At 42.5% G+C, this 21,063-nt stretch overlaps 1 protein-coding gene across 6 annotated transcripts in view; it reads left to right on the top strand.

Moving 5' to 3' along the window:
* The window catches only part of LOC144784606 (ATP-binding cassette sub-family B member 5-like), a 1,313,284-nt gene that overhangs the window by 1,166,161 nt on the left and 126,060 nt on the right, over positions 1-21,063 (top strand). For all 6 annotated transcript variants that reach the window (XM_078663518.1, XM_078663516.1, XM_078663520.1 and 3 more), the window contains one exon: positions 9,305-9,405. In XM_078663518.1, the coding sequence (XP_078519644.1) occupies positions 9,305-9,405 (101 nt within the window). The remainder of the gene's footprint in view (positions 1-9,304; positions 9,406-21,063) is intronic.

The following is a 21,063-nucleotide window of genomic DNA, read 5'->3' on the forward strand; positions in this document are numbered from 1 at the left end:
ATCTAACACCCCACCCCAATCCCTGGGACCCCTTGGGGAAACTCTGGGGATACCTAATATGCTTCAACATTGTAGTTTATCCATTTTTAAGTGCCCCAAACACAGAAGTCAATTTGGGCACAATTTGCATTTTAATAGCAGTCCTGCAACACAGGGCTGCGTTTAAACTATCCCCAGGCTTCAGAAGTTCACACTTGCAAGTGCAGAAAGGCTGCTGGCCTCTAAACTGCCATGCCCTATTATATACTAGGGACTTAGAGGTAGTTTTAATCCCCCTGCTCTATCATGTAATAGGTAGGGCCTTATAGTGGAGGTCATGCCAATCATAGTGGTACCCTAACCCATAGTGTAGGTAGGTGTTTCCACTTTTCACTGTATTTTTAAGTGTTTCTTTCAGCTTAACACCGGCCCTGGGCCTGGTTAGGCAGAGTCCAGAGTCACTTACCACCAGTAGCAGTCAGCAAACAGTTGAAGGGAGTGCCCAGGGCAGAGGATGACTTTGCAACACTGGAAAAGCACACACTCAGAATTTTAACATAACACCACGGTTGGGGGTTCTCTACAATAATCAGAATTGATTTCTATCCAAATGAACCGATCCTCCAACATTAGGCTAATGACAGGGGTAAATCATAACGGTCTAAACTAGGACATGCAGTTTTCATGCAGCTTTTTAATGACGGTTAATAGTTCACTGTTCTATGTTAGGATTTTACCTTATAAACTTCAAGTAAGAAAAGAATCTCACAGACAAGAACAGTAACCCACTGACCGATTTACATTATATGCACTATGTGATCTGCATGGTACACATTCTTTGCAGCAGGCATATCAACCCACTGTGCCTACCTTACCTTGAGTCAAAACATCCACTAGACAAACCTTCATCTCTGTCAATAAAGAACATTAATCACCGGAGTTATGTTGACATTTTTATTGTTGCCTGAAAATTTCTGGAGACCAGGAATGCAGCAGCAGCTACTTTTCAAACCATAATGCACTTGCAAACACCACACCCCCACCCGAAGTCGGCAACCTTTGTTTGCTTTGTGCATGAAGATGCAAGATTCATATACATGTTTTTTAACATTGCAAACTGTGACTACATCCTGCCTTTCTCAATATATCACTTCAAAACTATGCAAATGTATTTGTTTAACGGGTGCACGTAACGGGTGCACGGTCTCACCCAACAGGTGATTTGTATGGGGTCATTGGAAAGTCCATAAGGTTTGTCTCTGTCCCCCCCAGAATTTTAGTGCTTCCTACCCCCTGCTAATAGGAGTGTTTAGCATTTACTTTAACATGAGAATAAGTCATACTTTGTGTATAGAGAGGGTTGAGGCTTTATTTTTATTCCAAGGTGTCCGATCTCTAGCACGGGCGGGTCCACACTTCACTTTTCAGCAAAGATGGATGCAATTACATTTTAGCACAAGCCATGTCAAGCTTTGTTTATAAGTGAAGAGGGGCAACTGTTAGTAAGAGGTGGAGGGCAAGCTTTACAGCAACATTAGGGGAGGCAATTCCATACATAAACACAAGAGAGTGGCAATGTCATACATCAACATGAGAGAGGCAATGACTTACATCAACACGAGAGAGAGGCAATGGCATACATCAAAACAGGGAGAGGCTCCGCCCCCCTTTTCTTTCCATCACTCCCTATTTTATTGTAAGCAATATCGAACTGGGCTTCAGGACTCTTGTGATCTTTCCTCATTACATGGAGCAGGAGTGACCAGTCTGAGAAGGACCCTGAGGCTGGATGTGCCGCACACCCGTCCTCGTTCCCCACCTCCATGAAGCGCAGCAGAGTCCTTTGATGGGCTCAGGTGTCTACAGCGTCAGAAGCTTGGCCGCCTCCACTGCTTGCAGGGTGTAGGAATGAGCAGGTGGTATCCTCAAGTGACATCGCAGCTGTCTCCATCTCTTCACCGAGAATGACAGCCTGCGCCGCGCGGAGAGCACGATTAAGGACTTTGTGTGTCGTACTGACAGTGTAGTGTCGGATAGACCATCCCGTGCTGGATGTCATATAGATGCAATCAGGGCACAAGTCGGGGGTACATGCAGGTACACGGCTTCCACCCACTCTTTTTACCGCCGTCCACCCTGCTAGGTAGTTGGGCCCCACAGAAACCAGACCCCCAGGATATAGCGGCATGGATTAGCAAATTTAGCGGCACATAAATGGAAATTTAGCGGCACAAATATGGAAATTTAGCGGCAATTTTGCGGCATTTTATGTGGCCATTTTTCCTACAACAAACACAGATATCTTAGTTTTTTTAGTTATTTAACAACATGAAGCTATGTATATTTGGTTTACTTACAATGTAGACACTTTGTTTCCCTCGAGCGTGTGCTTCACAATTATGGGCTGCTGCAGTTGTCCGCGGTATGTCCAGACTGCACTTTCTACTAAAAATGGCTTTGCCAATGTTTAAGTCAAATTGACCTTTAGAGAAATATATAGATTTTCAGAAAGGCGAGTACATATAAAAAGCCATTATGGCTTGGTGCAAGTAGTTCATGTAATATAGAAAACAAGGCTAGGGTTCTGTCCGACTAATGAGGCGATTGTTGCAGTTCAGCATTTCTGTGCCGTGGCCAGTGCCTTCTCAGACAGCAGGTGAGTGACAGATTCAAGTAATTAGTAGTAAGGAGAGAGTAGTAACATACATCTGCCCATAGCTGAGGGAGAAGAGATGCTATTTAAATTGAGTCTCCTTCCTGAATAATGTGTGTTTGCATCTATTCAGCGCGGACAATTCCCATGAACAGGAGAACAAGAGAACCACAGCAAGAGGAACAGTCATGAACTGTGTTTCAAACCCAGGCTTCTCAGATGGGAAGGCTGGCAGAGACACCACAGGCATTACATGATGGTCATTCAGTAGGTGTAGGGAGTGGTTTAAACTTTGTAGAGTGTCACGTGACATCTGGAAGTGGGGGGGAGAGAGAGAGAGAGAAAGGAAGAGAGAGAGAAAGAAAGAGAGAGAGAAAGAGAGAAAGAGAGAGAAAAAGAAAAAGAGAAAGAGAAAGAGAGAGAAAAAGAAAGAGAGAAAAAGAGAGAAAGAGAGAAAGAGAGAAAGAGAGAGAAAGAGAGAAAGAGAGAGAAAGAGAGAAAGAGAGAGAAAGAAAGAGAGAAAGAGAAAGAAAGAGAGAAAGAGAGAAAAAGAGAAAAAGAGAAAGAGAGAAAGAGAGAAAGAGAAAGAGAGAAAGAGAAAGGGAGAAAGAGAGAGAAATAGAAAGAGAGAAAGGGAGAAAAGAGAGAGAAAGAGAGAAAGAGAGAGAGAAAGAGAAAAAGAGAGAAAGAGAGAAGGGGAGGAAGAGAGAAAGAGAGAGAAAAAGAGAGAGAGAGAGAAAGAGAGAAAGAGAGAAAAAGAAAGAGAGAAAGGGAGGAAGAGAGGAAGAGATCGATATCGATCCTGACTGCCTGCCACTACCATCAGCCGCCATCCGATGCATGCCAGAGCTCAAGTAGCCAGGGAGCTTCTATAAGCCCCAGCGCTTTGCTGATGCACGCACATGCGTTTCTCTTTCAGTAATCCTAATGAATTCACTTACAGCGATCATCTCCCTCTGTCAGTCAAAGATGACAGACTCTTTGTTTCTAGCGAGCACTAATCGCCCGTCCCGTAGAGCGGGTAAGTGCATTCTAGTGGACAATGCATAGGTCCAGACTGCACTCCAGGAAGTATATTCTCAGCCATACCACCTGACCTCGATTTGACCCTGAAAAGTCACCTTCACTGCCTCCCTGTTGATCATCTTTATCGATCACGGAGCTTAGTCACTAACCAGACCCCCCAGGATATAGCTACTTTCATAAAAATGCAGCGCGATTTCTACAAAAGTGCCGATTTCGCAGGCACTTTAGTAAAAATCGCGGCATTTTTACGAAAGTGCCGATTTCGCGGCAAATCGCGAAATCGCGATATCCTGGAGGGTCTGGCTGACTATGCTGCAACGTGCAGGCAGCGAGGGAACTTTTTATTACCTCCAGCTGGGCCGAAGTTAATGGGCCATCAGTCCTACTTTGGTTTGAATATCCTAACTGGAGGTGGCCTGGAACATTACACTTAAATGTAAATGCCAGGGAGGGAAAACAAAGTCACACAGCTTGTTATCTTGTTACTGGTCCTAAAGAGAGGCATGCTTTTGTCTTTGTCCTTGTATATAAGAGATGCATGCACTGTAAGAATGTCAAGTGTGTTGCTCTGTCCCAGTAGTTACACAAATAACAATTTCAATAGCACTATTTTATGTCTTTTATAGAGCTACACAACCAAGTGCAGGGTGTCAGAACCCTATACACATTATACATGTGTAAATCAATGTACAAGTTGAGTTACATGAGACAGTGAGGGTTACAAGGTGTAAGAGTTACATGTCCTTCATAGCTCGCTCTCACTGTGCTATATTACAAGGATTACAATTTATGAACTACAGATAACAAAAAGATCTGTGTGTTAAAAGCAGTAACCCTCTTTACTATCTCCATAAAATAAAAACCTGTCATCTGCATGTTAGGCGATGTGCTTTGTAGGAGACGCATTAACCTGCTATGCTAGTTTGATTCAAATCTAGGACTTCACAAAACACAGATCTCTCCAACAAACGCCTTCACCTCTAGAGTTATCATACCATTATTACCATTCCCTGAGATTTACTGGGCACCTGTACAGCTGATGCTTTATCCCATACACATTTTAAAATGCAGACTTTGCAACCAACAGATCTACTGCCATGCTTCTCCTTGTTGCCAATTTCTTTGTGATATAGTTAAAAAAAATTTATCTTAGTTGAGGCCCAGATTTTGCATCGGGGTTGCACCACTTTTTTGGCACAATCCGACGCCAAATCTCATTTGCTAAATAAAATGCACTCATTATACACCTGATAAACATGTATGAGATCTTAATATCTGATGTCACTTCTTGTGATGTCACTTCGTGTTATGTCACGTGCATTGTCGCACGTCATGACATCATGCTCTGTGATGGCACGTGTCATGATTTCACTTGCATACTGCCTAACCTGGTTAGACCCCCCCACGTCTTTTTTTAGGACTTGTGCCCTGTATGCAATGAAGAAGTGACAGTGGCGTAGCTAGGCCTTGTGCCACCCGTGGCGGTCCCTGCTTTTGCTGCCCACAGCGGCCAAATGTGAGAGGGGGGGAGAGGCTGCTGGCGTTTCCTCCGTTTGCCGCCCGACGGCCGCATGTAAGAGGGGGCGCTAACTCCCAAACGCGTTCCCTCTGGGGCAGACAGCCCCCCCACCACCCCCTTGCTACGCCACTGAGAAGTGATGAGCACTATGTCCATCAAGAGCTGCAGTATTTTCTGTGGCATGGGGTGCAGATCTAGAATGTGGCGTTCACTTATATGTGCTTTAGAGGGCTTCTAGGAGCTCTGTAAAATACAGAGCAAATCACATACTGACAGTAACATTTGCATCATCCTAGACTCAATGCAGGTGTTCACATTGCTGCCTTTATCCAGACTCACACTCCCTCGTGTTTCCATTTCACCTGAGTGCAGATTCACAAACAAATAACTCGATGAGGGTCATAAATATATTCAAAACATACAGGGAACACATCTTCTAGCTCGACACATTTGCTTTACAGAAAGCCAGATGATTAAGTTTGTAAATTTTGGATTGTTTTGGCACTTCTGCCATCTAGTGGACATACGTACCTCCGAACTTTTGGATTTTATTTATCCTTAGAGCCTTCGAGACTTTGAGTCAGTCCATATAAATGAATCTGTGGCATCCGGCCAGATTCACAAGTAGCTGCGGACTCCCACAATGAAAAATATTTTGAGCCCAGAAAAAGTCCAAATGTACACTTAGAGATTGCCCTTTCCTTCGTAATTCTAACCAGTATACACATAGCTAGGTGTGGGTTGTGTTTATGACTTTTGGCAATTCTCCAAACATCCTTGTATTACATACATATTTTTAGCAGTTTTATGTAGCGGAAATTCGGACTAGGGCATTGGAGCTGTTTACACTAGTACACTCGCTGTCAAGTCTCTCTAGGGCCCAAAGATAAAGAAATCTGTGTTACCTGAAAGTCTGTTATGAAGTTCTGTGGTTAGCCTGATTAAGCAGCTACCTGCGTCATTATCATATGAAATCTCTTTATTGATGTCTTAACTGCACTTTCACAATTGCCATAGTAACTTCTTGCTTTCTTAAATTTGCTTGAAAATGCACCATTTGCCCAATCTTTTTTGTAATTTTTCACTCACTCACCAACGGATAGTGTTACGCCTCACCTCTTTCAAATGCCACCAGCTGCCTCTGTATATTACTACAAAAAATAAAACTCTCTTTCATTTTTTTCTTGAGCCACAGGTACATATTAAGGATTTTGGGGAGTTCTTTGATGGCAGATCATAGCTCACTGTGCTATATTAGGGTTGTAACTTATGAACTGTAGTAACAAAAGGATCTTTGTGACAAAAGCAGTAATCCACTGAGGGATTCACATGAAAATACAGTTTGCTGATTTGAGTGGTACATGTTCTTTGCAGCAGGCATATTGACCCACTATGCTACTTTATCATAATTAGAACCTGCCACCACTAGAAAAAACTCTGGTCTCTCTCCAGCATGAACATTAATCACCAGAGTTTTCTTGACATTTTTATTGGTGCCTGTAAGGTGCTGGACACACAAGGAAATCTGCATCAGGAGCATTTAATCTTGTGTTATTTCAAAACACAGCACACCCCCTGGTCAGCATCAGGTGCGGCTGTGCTGGTCACACCGCCCTAGAGTGGGCCCAGTTAGTGAGGTCCTGTTTTGATCTAAAAGAACCCGTTTTTTATTGATGTTGCATGAAAATGGTATTTAAAACAATCTATTTAAGAATTATTAAAGGTCATCAGGGCAAGACCCTCTGCAGAACAGAGCTGGCTACATCAGGGGACTCCTTGAAAGGATGGGGCCTTGGGCCAGAGCCCACTTTGCCTATTCCTTAAACATCTTTGCAGAAACAATAAAATGTCCAAGCAAGGACTGCAAAAGTTCTGTTGAAAAGAGAAACAAATTCTCACAAGACAAACAATGTTACTAATCATTTGCTGAACCCTACGGGGAATAAAAAGGAGAAATACAACCCCGGGGCCAAGGATTATGCAAAATATTGTCTATATTAAAGTCTCTGTAGTATATACAGATAATTTAAAGGATATTATTGGTTGCTCCATTGGGTGAAAAGTGTAAAAAGGGTGTTTATGCAGAGTGGCAAGTGATTAGAAATAAAATAATGGAATAAGAATTGCAATGCATGCAAGCAACTGCATACAGCCTTTTTGAGTTGAAAATCTGTATCCTACTCAATATCCTTATCGAATTCCTCCTTGAGAACAATGGTTCAGTCCAGGCATAGATACTAAGGTTATTGATGTTTCGACCCAGAAAAAATGTGGTCACTCAAAACCTTTAATGTGGATCTTCAGCAGGACAGATAAGTGGCTCAACCTAGAGTAGCATAGGTACTTGTCCCTCAACTGGGCGAGCAAACATCTATGGACGGAGGCACATGGTCTCCTCGTCTAAGGCTCATGCGTCAAATAATTTCCATTGGAAATCTATAACTTCATAGATGCAGCATACAATAAATGAGACCCTTACTCATTAATGTAGGTAGGGAAAGTTCTCTTGTGTAATTCAAAAGTACAGGGTGGAAGAGCCCTTCCAATTATTTGCAGAATGGGTGCTTCTCACTACAATGTATCTACTTTTCAGTTTCGGCTGCATATACAGGTTCTGTCTGAAATTTTAGGTTCCATCAGCCAGCTTAATTTTATAGCCCCATTGAAATGCCAAGTGCTGAATCTCCAGGAGGAACTCTGGAGAATAAATGTAGACCTGGAAGTGGAATTGAGTATGGTACTCCCAATTTCCATGGAACACCCTCATTTCATACCTCAGAGTTCCATTTGTATTTCTGAGTAATTCCACATCCCTAAGATGTGTCTCTTTCCTCACTATCAGTAACTCCTGAGGGCAAAAGTACTAAGTAAATTATGGGGCATTGACAAACCAGTATTTTCATTTTGGAATGACATCCTCGTTTGTAATATCCAAAGTCTTAAACCATAATACTATCTATCATTTCATGATTTGAAAATGTCTGCCAGACAAAAGACCATTTGTGGTCACGCAGGACTTCTCTGTTCATGCTCCCAGGACCTGAAACAACATCATCCTTAACATTAAAAATGCTCCCGCTCACCTGGAATTTAGAAATAATCTGAACACTCATTTCTTAAAACAGCAGTGCATTGTTACACCTTAGGATCTACTGCAATAATTTGTTTGCCTCATTATAAACAACCAAGGCTCATATCTCCTGCCCTTATCCTGTGCTTCACTGCACTGTAACTAGGTTTAGACCATAAATGTTTCCATACTCACATAGTTTTATATAGTTTGGGTCACTACTGGTGTGTAAACTTGTGTCCTCTGAGGCAGTAACGCGCCACACAATATTTCCAGCACTCTATATAATCTAGCCATGTGCATAGCTCGTTCATGGTGCTCCTTATGAGTTCGCTGAAAACGACGTGGAGACCTACTGGAGCCAAAATTAATGATTTTAGTATAAATATCAGCACTAGTGCCTGCCTATCACAAATTGTAAGCCTCAGCATCAGGAACAACCTGTGAGACCCGTAATTACTGAGTCAAACATTGTTTTTTCCAGGTTCTGGGACGTTTTTTGCAGACTTTTTCCCCCTGTTCTGTGCAAGTGGAAAATTTTAGCAGAAAGTTCTGTGGTTTTACCTGGTGCATTTCAACACCAGAGTAATCCGGTCCAAGTTCTCTTGCACCTGGTAAGCCTGAATGCAGGTACAGCGGGTCTCTGTGGGATGCCAATCGGTAAGCTTTGTAATGAGGGACTTGTGTTACTTCACCAACTTTGAAAGATATATGTTTCTTTCATAATTTCCCATGCGAATATCATTGTATGCAGTTTTAGAAGGGAATAAATTAGCATGATATTTGGACACTGTATTATTAACACAAGTGAAAAGATTGTATCAAACCAATGACTAACCAGTATCATTAGTACATTCAATATGCACAATGCCTATTACTAACTATTTCAAATTCCTTGTAGATGTTTTTCGTGTTCATATTAACATTGCCTCAACGAAAAGGCACATTTCCTGTAGTGTTCTTCTGCTATTGTTAAATGGCCTGCCCTTGACTTAATTGGGAAAAGATAATCTTTCTACAAATGTTTATTTTCTTGCATATTTCCTGTCAAGTATAGATTGCAACAGAAGTAGTGGAGAACATCCGCACAGTGGTGTCTCTCACCAGTGAAAGAAAATTTGAAGAAATGTATGAACAACAGTTGCAGAAACCCTATAGGTGAGACTTATATGCATACTTAGCCTGGCATACTGTGATTGCAAATGCATATTCTTTAATTATTGCCCACTTTTACGTTTTTCAAGGATCCTGTTAGTCCAGTGAAATTATGTTGAACAACCATGACCAAATTCTTCTTTACAGAATATGAATTATAAACTCTTATTACTGAATCAAGCTTAAATTGATTGAATGGGGATTTCTTAATAACAATTACCCACAATGCATTCATGGCCCTAGGACCAGGCAGGAAAGTGGGGAAATAAAGGAAAGTTAGTTTCTTTAAAGTACTGGATGGGACCCTAGTTAAATCACATTACTGTTGTGAGTCCTAATGAAATTCACTCATTAACTGTGGTATCTTGTTTATCAGAAAGAAAGAGGAAAATGTCCTTTAGCAAGGATAGCTGATAACAAAGTGTATTTCAGTCGATCTGGCTGGTCCTTGTCAATATGAATTTGATATGCTTTACAATTGCAGTGGGAATAGGAAGTGATGGTGTTCAGGGTACTCAGAGGGTCTTGTTTCAGTAACCAATGGCATTGTCTGACTATAGACCAAACAACAAGAAAAGTGGTATCATCAGCACAGCAAAATATTCTAAAATCAAAAGAATAGGTCAGTGGAGCTAGGAGCTGTACACCAACATTAAAAAGTTTTGGGAAAGGGTCAGCAGGGTGTAACAAGTAAAAGGAAAGTATTGGGACTCGCATTACATCCTAAGTTAGATTCACCAATCATACCAATATCAATTTTGATTGATAACATTTACATTCAGATCAGAAGTTTTCTTCTGTAATATTCCTTTACAATTGATCCCACAAAATATAGTTGTGCTAATGATTTTCTGAACATTCTTTTTAAGATTAGAAATTCCTATTTAATATACATCCATATAGATATCTAGGTACATCATCAAAAGAAGAATGCAAACATGTCATAAGGCATAATAACGAACATAGCAATCCATTGAACTATAAATTCAAAACGAGAAAATAATTAAGTACCATAGATATCAAAAGGCTAAACATAATTTATAGAGATAATTTTGTTAGTTTTATGAGAAAGGAAGAACAGGTAATTATGAAGGAAAATAATAGAAAGATGAAGATAAGAGCAATGGAGACAGGCAAAGTAAGAAGATATTAATAGGGCAATGCCACTTACATTTGTAGGTATTAATGTAAGTATCAACATGACAAAAATGCATTTCTAAAGTAAGCAAAAATATACATAGCAATTACAAACACATTACAATCCAAATTTAAGAAACTATATAAAGAGATGACAACAAATTAAACAGGTGTGTAACCTTCTGCTTCACTTATAGCAAAAGTAAACGTGTTTAGTCTTTGACAAATGTCATGTGAACCACAGCCATGAATCTGCTCTTTTATATGATAACTGTAGTGGAAGAGATATGGGATTGCCCAGTCTATTATTGCAACAAATACCATTCCGAGTACTTATCAGTGCAGAGCTCCTAAAATGTTTTGAGTTTATAGTAATCTCTTGAAAAGCAGTTGCAAGCAACAAACTCCTTAAGTCTGCCTCTTCCCGGCAATTTGTTGGACCAAACTTCCAAGAAAAATGTTTCAAAATGGCAAGTGTACTGTAGTTTTCATTATGTAGTTATTAAATTCCAACACTTGAGACCAGAATTGAATAAGCAAGTTACAGCCACATGAAATGTTCAAGGTATGTTGTGAACATGTCCATCAGGTATAAGTGATAAGAGGATTATTTTTATTTATCATTTTTGTAGTTAAAAGTAATCTATTATAGATGCAAAAGGTGTTTGTGCTAGAAAAATTATCTGCAAAACTGTTCATAATAAAGAACAGTTTTTCTGCACTTGATGGAATATTTGTCCGCACTTTAATCCATTAAAAAAAATTCTATTTTTCAGTTACAACTATGGCAGCGTGTCTACCAGTCACTGGGAGCAGGATGCCTGATATCTGTAAATGTAACACTTTGAAATGGGAGAAAATACAGTTGAAGAGTTAGCTTTATGTTTATATGCATTACATAAAACTTGTCATTTTAATTTTCTGTCATGTCAAAGTGTCTTTACAACAGCAGGCATTTTACTCCCAGTGGCCTATAGACATGGTGCCATATCTATAACAGGAAATTACTGTAATTTGTTTATATGTGAGGAATTTAAAGTGGAGGAACATGCTTCATAAAACATTAGGATTTAATTGGCTTACTTTAAAGTAAAGACAAATATTAAGGCAGTGTTCCATAGAAAAAATGTTCTTCACTTTAAATGTCTCCCATTGTATTTTTTCAGTTATAAATACGGCACTCTGGTGTCTGCAGCCACTGGGAGCAAGATGCCTACTGTTTGTAAATACATCACTTTGAAAAGCGAATCAATTAAAATGAAGAGTTAACTTAATAATTAAGGTAACTGTTCATTTTAATTTTCTCTCATTTAAAAGCATTCACAAACATCATTTTGTTCTCATGCTCCAATATTGAGTAGAGAATAACTTTTATTCAAGAGTTAAATAACTCAGTACTTCAGTTCTTCACCTCTGTGTCTTGGGTCATACATCTGAGTGCACCTCTGCTTGTTATCAAGCTCTTCTATCTGGAGCCTAATAATAATGTAAAATAAACATAGCCTTTCCTTACTTGAAAAGGAAAATGTGACACTCATTTATCAGTTCTTAGTTAAAAATGAACTCAAGGCTGGGAGCTACTCTGAAGGTTTCTGCAAGCGCCAGGTAGCTCGCCATTGACTGGTTGGAGACGCCTGACTCCTTCTCTTCCCTGTTCTGTGAAGGATACATTTGCACAGAGTAATAAGATACCAAGTTAAATTTCGACATGCTATCACCTACAGATTTTTACAGAAATCAGTATCTAAGTGCACAGAAGGAGAAAGAGTAGGAAAGTGACATTCTTGCACAGGAGTGATGCCCATATGCGGCCTCGCTGCGTCACTTATGGGATGGTACCAGATTCACATGAAGCCAAAGGACATCACCTGCCAGTGCACAAGAGTCATTGCTGGAAAAAATTTCCAGAGCTACCGGACACCATGATATTCTAGGTAAGGAAAGTGTAGTTAGACACTACCCATGAGAAAGGGTAAGAGTCTTGTTCACCTAGCCAAGTGAAATGTATTCTGGTATTTGTAGTACTTATATTAAAACACAGTAGTCAGCAAGTGACTACGCCATATATTCATTGAACTCCCTACACCCAGGCATACAATGAAAGGTTGCCTTGTAGAACATTAATACTTACATCGTGGAGCAATTCTCTGATATTTTTTTCTGCTAGTTTAAAAGTGCCATGTGCATCTGTTAAAAAGAAAATACCCCATTACCAACAGATGATGCATCTATACAGACAGAAGAAACAGGAAATGAGGATGGAGGAGCTGGGCACAGGCTTCTGATTCCAGGGCCCAGCCACCAGCCTCCACTCCCCTCCCCTTCCCAAACTGCAAAAGGTCACAAAGCTGTATGTCAGTCACAAGTGTTCATATCCAGTACCAGGAGGACCAATCAAACAACCTCAAGCATAGCCCACTTCAAAATCTACAGTACTGCTTCAGAGACTGAGAAGGTGACATAAGTCCAAGGGCATGAGGAACACAGAATTAGGATTCAAGTGAACCCTGTGTTGGATGTACTGTGCTAACAATTACAAGCAATGCGGGCATGGAGTAGGAAGGCAATAGTCTAGGATCCTACATACAGCAAGGCTTCCAACCCATGTCCAGCAGTATGGATTCCTTGACTGAGTCTGTCAATCAATCATCAAACCATATTTTTAGAGCATGGCTAATCATTGCTGGGGGGATTCAGGAACGGAGTTCCTTTTCGGAAGTCTGCCAGTGAGGGTGCTGTTCATAGGTGGAGGGGGAGTTTGTTTCAGGACTTGGCGGTGAGGTGGGAGAAGAAACGACTTCTGCTGTGGCTCCAGCAGATGCAGGGAATGTGAGTGAGGGAGACGGAGCGCGGTACACAGATATAATATCGACTCCAAAATATCGTTTGGAGAAAATATCGACTCCAAAATATCGTTTGGAGAAAATATCGACAGGACAGAATATCGACAGCCAAAATATCGTTTTTAAGGTAAGTGAAGTAATATCGTTTTTAAGGTAAGTGAAGTAATATCGTTTTTATTTTTAGGGTTCAGGGTCAGTTTTGGGTTTTTGGGTAAAGGGGTATTTTTAGGGTTCAGGGTCAGTTTTGGGTTTTTGGGTAAAGGGGTATTTTTAGGGTTCAGGGTCAGTTTTCAGTTTTTGGGCAAAGGGGTATTTTTAGGGTTCAGGGTCAGTTTTCAGTTTTTGGGTAAAGGGGTATTTTTAGGGTTCAGGGTCAGTTTTCAGTTTTTGGGTAAAGGGGTATTTTTAGGGTTCAGGGTCAGTTTTCAGTTTTTGGGTAAAGGGGTATTTTTAGGGTTCAGGGTCAGTTTTCAGTTTTTGGGTAAAGGGGTATTTTTAGGGTTCAGGGTCAGTTTTCAGTTTTTGGGTATTATTTTATTATATTTTATTACTATATATATATGTTTAATAAATATGAAATAAAAAATATTTATTTAATTTTCATTAATTATTTAATTATTATAAGTTAATTTAAGTAATTTGAAGTATATTTTAGTAATTAATTATTAATATTAATTTAATTTAACACTGTTTTTAGTAAATACGATATTTTTTACAACTATATTTTTGTAAACGATATTTTTTACTCGATATTTTTGTACTTACCTGTTTGTAGATAGAAACTCGATATTTTGACTGTCGATATTTTCTCATCGATATTTTTGATGGTCGATATTCTGTCCGTCGATATTCTTTCAGTGATCCACGGAGCGCACTTTTCTGGCAGGCTGGTGGAAGTTCGGGCGGTGGTTGATGTTGGCCTGACCTTGGTCGTGGAGGGCTTTGTAGGTGTGGGTCAGCATCTTGAATTGGCATCTTTTCTAGACGGGGAGCCAGTGGGTGTTCTTGAGGTAGTGGGTGATGTGGGTCCCTTTGGGTTGGTTGAGGATGATTCTGGCAGCTGTGTTCTGTATTGTCTGGAGTCTCTTGAGGATCTGAGTGGTGGTACCGGCATAGAGTGTGTTTCCGTTGTTCAGCAGGCTGGTAAACGAGGATTTGTGTAACTGGTGTTGATTGGAATCTATCTAAAGATCTTTTGAAGCATGTGGAGAGTGTGAAATCTGGAGTAGGAGATTGCGTTTGACCTGTCGTTTCATGGTGAATTTGCTGTCCATTATGATTCAGAGGCTGCGGGCATGGGCCGTGGGAGTCGTGCCTGTCTGAGCTCGGGAGTCCCATGGAGAGATGTTTTTCCCAAGAATCAGCATTTCCGTCTTGTCCATATTGAGCTTTAGGCAGTTTGTCCTTTCCCTGCTGGCGACGCTCGTCGTGGCATTTCGTAAGTTTGTTTTGGTGTTGTTGGGGTCTTCTGTGATAGAGAGGATGAGTCGGGTGTTATCCACATAGGTGAAGATGTTGAGTCCAAGGGATAGGATGATGTTCGCCAGTGGTGTCATGTAGGTGTTGAACAATATTGGGCTAAGCTATGATCCTTTGTGGATGCTGCCGATGATGCTCTTGGTTTCGGAAGTGTTAGGTGGTAGACGTATTCTCTAGGTGTGTCCTGTGAGGAAGAAGGCGATCCATTTGACGGCATCTCCCTTGACACCTATGTGGTGGAGTCTTCTGATGAGAGTGTGGTGAAATATTGTGTGGAACGCCGCTGAGAGGTCGAGGAGTGTTAGGCCTGCTGTTTCACGTTGGTAGAGGAGGGATCTTCTGTCGTTGGTTGCGGCAATCAGTGCGGTCTCGGTGTTGTGGTTGGCACGGAAGCAGGTATGGGAGATGTCAAGTAAGTTGTTTCTTTCGAGCTGGTGGTTGATGGCTTTCTCAAAGAACTTTGGCAGGAAACGGGGAACAGCAAGATGGGTCAGTAATTTTTTAGTTTGCTGGGGTCGGCGGAGGGTTTCTTCAGGAGGGGTCTGACCTCTGTGTGTTTCCATACTTCGGGGAAGGTGACTGTGGTGATGGATGCGTTGAGGATGGTGGTGAGTGCGCTTCTGATTTCTTTGTGTCTGAGGTTGAAGGCATGATCGGGGCAGGGGTCCAATTGTGCTCCGGAGTGAATGGAGGTCATAATGACTATGGTCTTCTGCTTTGTGAGAGGCGTCCAGGTGGTGAGCAGGTTGTTGTGGGTGGCGTCTGTTGGTGTCATGAGGTTGTCGATGTTGGTGGGTTGTGGGTCGAGGTTGCAGTAAATGGCAGATATCTTTGGAAGTAATTTGCTAGAGTGTCACATATTTCTTGAGAAGGGTGGACTGTGTTCTCAGTGGCTGACAGGCAGAAGAACTCTCTGATGATGCTGAAGAGTTCCTTGGTGTGGTTGGCACTTGTCTCGAAGCGGGCTTTCAGTGCTACTCTCTTAGCTTCTTTGAGACGTTGGTGGTATTTGCTGAGGACAACTCTGCAGGTGGCGAGGTCTGTGGGATTCCTGTTTGATGGTCAGGAGTTCTGGTGTGTACCTGCTGGTGCGCTTGGTGAATTTTCTGGTTCTGGCCATGTTCATGGGGATTACTCGGTGAACTTGACTATCTCACAGGCTGTGAAAATGGAGTTCAGCGTATGTCCTGCCCATTATGTGGGCAGGTGACCAGCTCGGTGAGGCCGATGTTGCTCTTGCTTTCCAGGTGGTTGTTGGAGTTGGATTCTTTGTGATTGTCGAGGTAGAAGTTGAGGTCACCGAGGAAGAGGTAGTGCTTGGAGTCGATGGCCAGGGGGGCGATGAATTTGAAGATGTTGTTTCAAAGTCCAGGGTGTCTGTAGGCGAGGGTTCTTTTGATGGTGGTCTTGGCGTCGGTTTTAAGTTGATCCATGATCGGTGTGGTGTCGTCTTCAGTGGTGGTGCATTGGAAGGTTTCCTTGTGGATGTCGGCTATACCTCTTCTGTGTTTGTTGGTGTGGTCTCGGTGTATCATCTGGTAGCCATGGGGTATTGCGGTGGCGATGTCAGGGGATATAGCGGGGATAAGCCAGGTCTCAATGATGAAGATCATGTCAAGGGTGGTAGTGGAGATGGCATCCCAGATTTCTGTGGCATTTTTGCAGAGTGACCAGGCATTGAGCAGAATGCACTGAAGCTGTTCCGGAGTGTCCAAAGTCTGCTTGATCGGTGTGGTGCGAGTTCCTTTGCAAACAAGAGGTCTGGCTTTGTATGTAAAATGACAGCAGCTGTAGGAGATGGGCCCTTCTGTTGATCGAGGAGATGAGATGCAGCAGATGTTATTGTGGCATCTGGGGGCAAAGGCCAGGAGCTGTGGGTGGATTAATGGCGGATGGGCGGAGGGCCAGGGTTCTTGATGCTGGGCACAGTACAGTAGTGAACAGGCGCAGATGGGCTAGCTTTTGGTGCGCCAGCGGCCCGCCTGCAAAGCCGCCTTCATTAAGTAGGTCCTGAGGTAGGAGGGGTGCTGGACGGTGGGAGGCGGGATTTTCAAGAACGGCATAAATAGCGGGTAAAAAGCGAGACAGACAGAAGACTGGGGACGGTTTTCTGCAGAGGAATGGAAGAGGGAGGGCAGTGTCAGTGGATCAGTCCAATGGCAGCACGGGAACATTCAGCTGCTGCAGGGAAATATGCTTAGAGACACAAGGGGGAGCTGGCACAATTCTGTAACTGTATTGGGTGGTGAGCTTTATGGAAATATAACAGAAAGAAGACATCAGTGTCACTTGATACAGAATATAAATAAGGTGTCTCCAACTAATTGATCATGAGCTGCCAGTAACTCGCAGAAACCTTCAGAGTAGCTCCCAGTCTTGAGTTCATTTTTAACTAAGAACTTCAATAAATAAGTGTTGTGTTTTCCTTTTCAAGTTAAGAAAGGGCTATGTTTATCTAACATTATTATCAGGCTCTAGATAGAAGAGCCTGATGACGAGCACAGGTGCACTCAGATGTATGACCCAGGGCACAGAGGTGAAGTACTGAAGCAGTGAGGTATTTAACTCTTAAATAAAAGTTGTTCTCAACTCACTATTGGGGCATCAAAACAAAATGATGCTTGTGAATGCTTTTAAAAGAAAGAAAATTAAAATGAACAGTTAACTTAATGATTAAGTTAACTCTTCATTTTAATTGTTTAGCTTGTCAAAGTGTTGAATTTACAAACAGTATGCATCTTGCTCCCAGCGGCTGGTAAACACAGTGCCATATTTATAACTGAAAAAAATGCAGTCATTTTCTTTTAAATGGGAGACATCTAAAGTGAAGAAAAATGTTTCTCCGGAGCATTCTCTTAATGTTTTTCTCTTTAAATTAAGCCATTTAAATCTTAATGTTTTATGAAGCATGTTTCTCCACTTTAAATTCCTCACATATAAAGAACATACGGTATTTTCCTGTTATAAATATGGCACCATGTCTGTAGGCCACTGGGAGTAAAATGCTTGCTGTTTGTAAAGACATTTTGACATGGGAGAAAATTAAAATGACAAGTTTTATGTAATGCATATAAACATAAAGCTAACTCTTCATTTGAATTTTCTTCCATTTCAAACTGTTGCATTCACAAACAGAAGGCATCTTGCTCCCAGTGACTGGTTGACACGCTGCCAAGTTTATTACCGAAAAATACAGATACATATTTTTTTAAACAGCAGAGAAGTTGAAAGTGCAGAACTGTTTCTTATTATGACCATTTTCACAGATCATTCTTCTGCACTTTATATTTCTCCCATTTATAAAAAATTATTGTATGTTTGTGTTGTACATGTAATTGTGCCACATATGCGAAAGATATATCCTGTGCCACAAGTCCATATAACACAGGCTCTCCTTCACCCATACACATATATACCATTTATTCACACTTATATTCATAGTTCATACATCTCCACATAGCAGCCCAGTCATAGTACCCCTAGTCACAGTATTTTCTTCAAGCCATAGTATCGGGCTCCATGAACATTAGGTTTAAAGTCAATGAGGCTGGGCCAGGGTGAGGCTGGGCCAGGGTGTGTCTGGTAACAATTAGTGAGTTACTTGACCTTCAATGGCTCACATCGATTTTCGCTGATCAGAAGTAGCTCACATTAGAGAAAAGGTTGGAGACCTCTGATGATAGGTTCTTTGGTGCTCACCCACCCTGGTGCAATTCACATAGCAGAACGCACATTGAACATGACCTAACACCATTTGAAATTATGAGGCCTACTGATATTGTTCCATTGGGGTGGGCAAATTATTCTTTGGTTCATTTGTCCATCACCCTCACAAGTCTGTTTTGAACTTGTAGTGGTCATATTACCCATCCTTTCCACTCTGGGGAAGCTTAAGGTTACCATACAAAATTTGTCTCAGGTTATGTATATATACTGTACCACCTCTATCTTATGTCAGGAATTCATTCAGTCACAAGTTGAGGACTGTGATGTCAATTCATGTTCCCAATAAACCTCAAAGGCTGCATTCTAATCTACTGTGCAACACATAGTTTGGAAAATGTATAGGCTGCTTCCTTCTAGACTCCATTAGCACTGTACATGCAAAGAGGAATATCTGATAGAGACAGCTGGCCGCCGATTCCCTACCGTTGAATTTACCCAGGTGTCAGACTGGATGCGGTAGATTTTTTTTGTGAGCATTATCTCTGCGCACTGGTAGGTGGCATCGGTCGGCTCAGCGGGGCATGGTCGGTGTCGTCCGTGCCGCAAATGACATCCGTGTCACCCATGTAGGCCTTACCTTAGCGTGCTGCCCTCAGTTCTTTTCTTTGTGCGCCAGCCAGCGCTTATCCGAGAGAAGAGATACCCCCTCTGTTAATCGCTTTTGAGGTTTTCTCTTGGTGTGTTGAGGATGTCATCGAGAAAGGCAGGTTTTCAACCCTGTGGCACCTATCAGCACACCATGTCGGTGATGGACCAGCACCCCATGTGTTTATAGTGCCAGAAGCATGGCCACAACTCCAAATCATGCTCCGACTGCTGGGCCATGGTGCTGAAGGCTTTGAGGGAGAGGTTCTTGAAGCTGCTAGCGGGCCGGCATTGATGCCATGGAAGTCAAAGTACCGCTAGAGAGGAAGGTCTCTGGACCTTTACAGGAGTCCAAAGTCCTCTTCATCGCACTCCAAATCTTTGGGCCACTCAGGTAAGAGGCACAAAAAGCATAAGTCGAAGTGCGCTTCGACTCCTCCTCATCTGTTATCCGACTCATCAAAGAAACATTGACATTCAAGGCCTATTTACGCGGAACCTGCCCCATGGCTGACTCTGTGCCTCCCCGTTTTTCTGGAAGCCTGAACAACCAATTTTATGAGTACATGTGCCTCATTTTTGAGTGGCCCGACCCCTCTGGCGGGCTTTTGAACCCCTCAGGAGAGGAGCGGTCCCATCTGGTTCAGCACAGGCAGCTCTAGCTTCGATGGGCCACCGTGCATCCGGTCATGGATCTGAACTGGCGCCGGTCGTGCCACTAGGACCTTCCCTGGCCGTGATGCTGATGCTCCCGGCACCACAGATGAGCCGGAGCCTCATCGACTGACACCGATTCCAGCTCTGACAGGACCCCTGTATCTTAGGTTGGTTCTGAGTCTAATTCTGAAGGACTAGACCTCGGAGAGGACTGGGAGGCATCACTGGACCTTTTAGAATACCAGTATGAGCAGGATATGGACTGGTGTGAGGAAATAGGTGATGTCAGTGACTGAACTGGTCTCCAGATATCGGCATGCTTTCTCCTCTTACCATGGCTATGGAAGAGGGACCTACATATGCAATGGTGGTGCAGAGGGTGGCTGAGGTCCTCGACCTTTAGTTCCCTTCGGTGTCAGTCACAACTAACATCTTGATAGAGGTGCTGCAACTAGGAGTCGCCTCCTCTGAACCCTTCTACCGTTTAACAAAGCCTTTACTAATGTCCTTATGGGGACCTGGTTCAAACCTAGCACAGAGGCTCCTGTGTGTGGGACAATTGTCTGTCGCCACAACCCGGCTCCAGGGGACCCAAATATCCTCGCCCAACACCCTACCCTGGGGAGCTTGCTGGTCCAAGCCTCCACTTCCATGAACCATTCCCTGCCACTTCCCCGGACAGGGAATCCAAGACGCTGGACGGCTTCGGAAAGAAAATGTTTTCTTCTGCCAGCCTTGGATTGTTGTCCATAAACACCTCATGCTTATTGGGTCCCTATCCCCACACACTGTGGGAGACGGTCGTGCAAGTGCTGCTACAGGATCCAGATGGGAGAAACAGAGCGAAGTTCACTATCCACTGTGGCTTGGACATGACCAACTCGCTGGGGAGAGTGGTTTCTTCGATGGTGGCCCTTAGATGCCTCTCCTGGCTGAGAACATCTGACTTTTCGGGGAATGTCTAGGCTTCCATCATGGACATGCTTTTCTATTTATTTATTTATTTAGTTTCTTATATCGCGCAAGAATCGACCCCGGTCGGGGTATCTCCGCGCTTTGCTCGCCAGGATGGTGGGGGGTGAACTTTGCAGGTGAGCTAGATTCTTAATAGCTCAACTAAGGCCAGTTATTCCTCTAGGAACAGGTTAGTTTTAAGCATTTTCCTAAAGGATAGATGGTTTGAGATTTGTCTGAGACTGAAGGGCAGGTTATTCCACAGGGTCGGCCCCACAAG

This window comes from Lissotriton helveticus, chromosome 10 (genome assembly GCF_964261635.1).
Source record: "Lissotriton helveticus chromosome 10, aLisHel1.1, whole genome shotgun sequence".
NCBI lineage: Eukaryota > Metazoa > Chordata > Amphibia > Caudata > Salamandridae > Lissotriton > Lissotriton helveticus.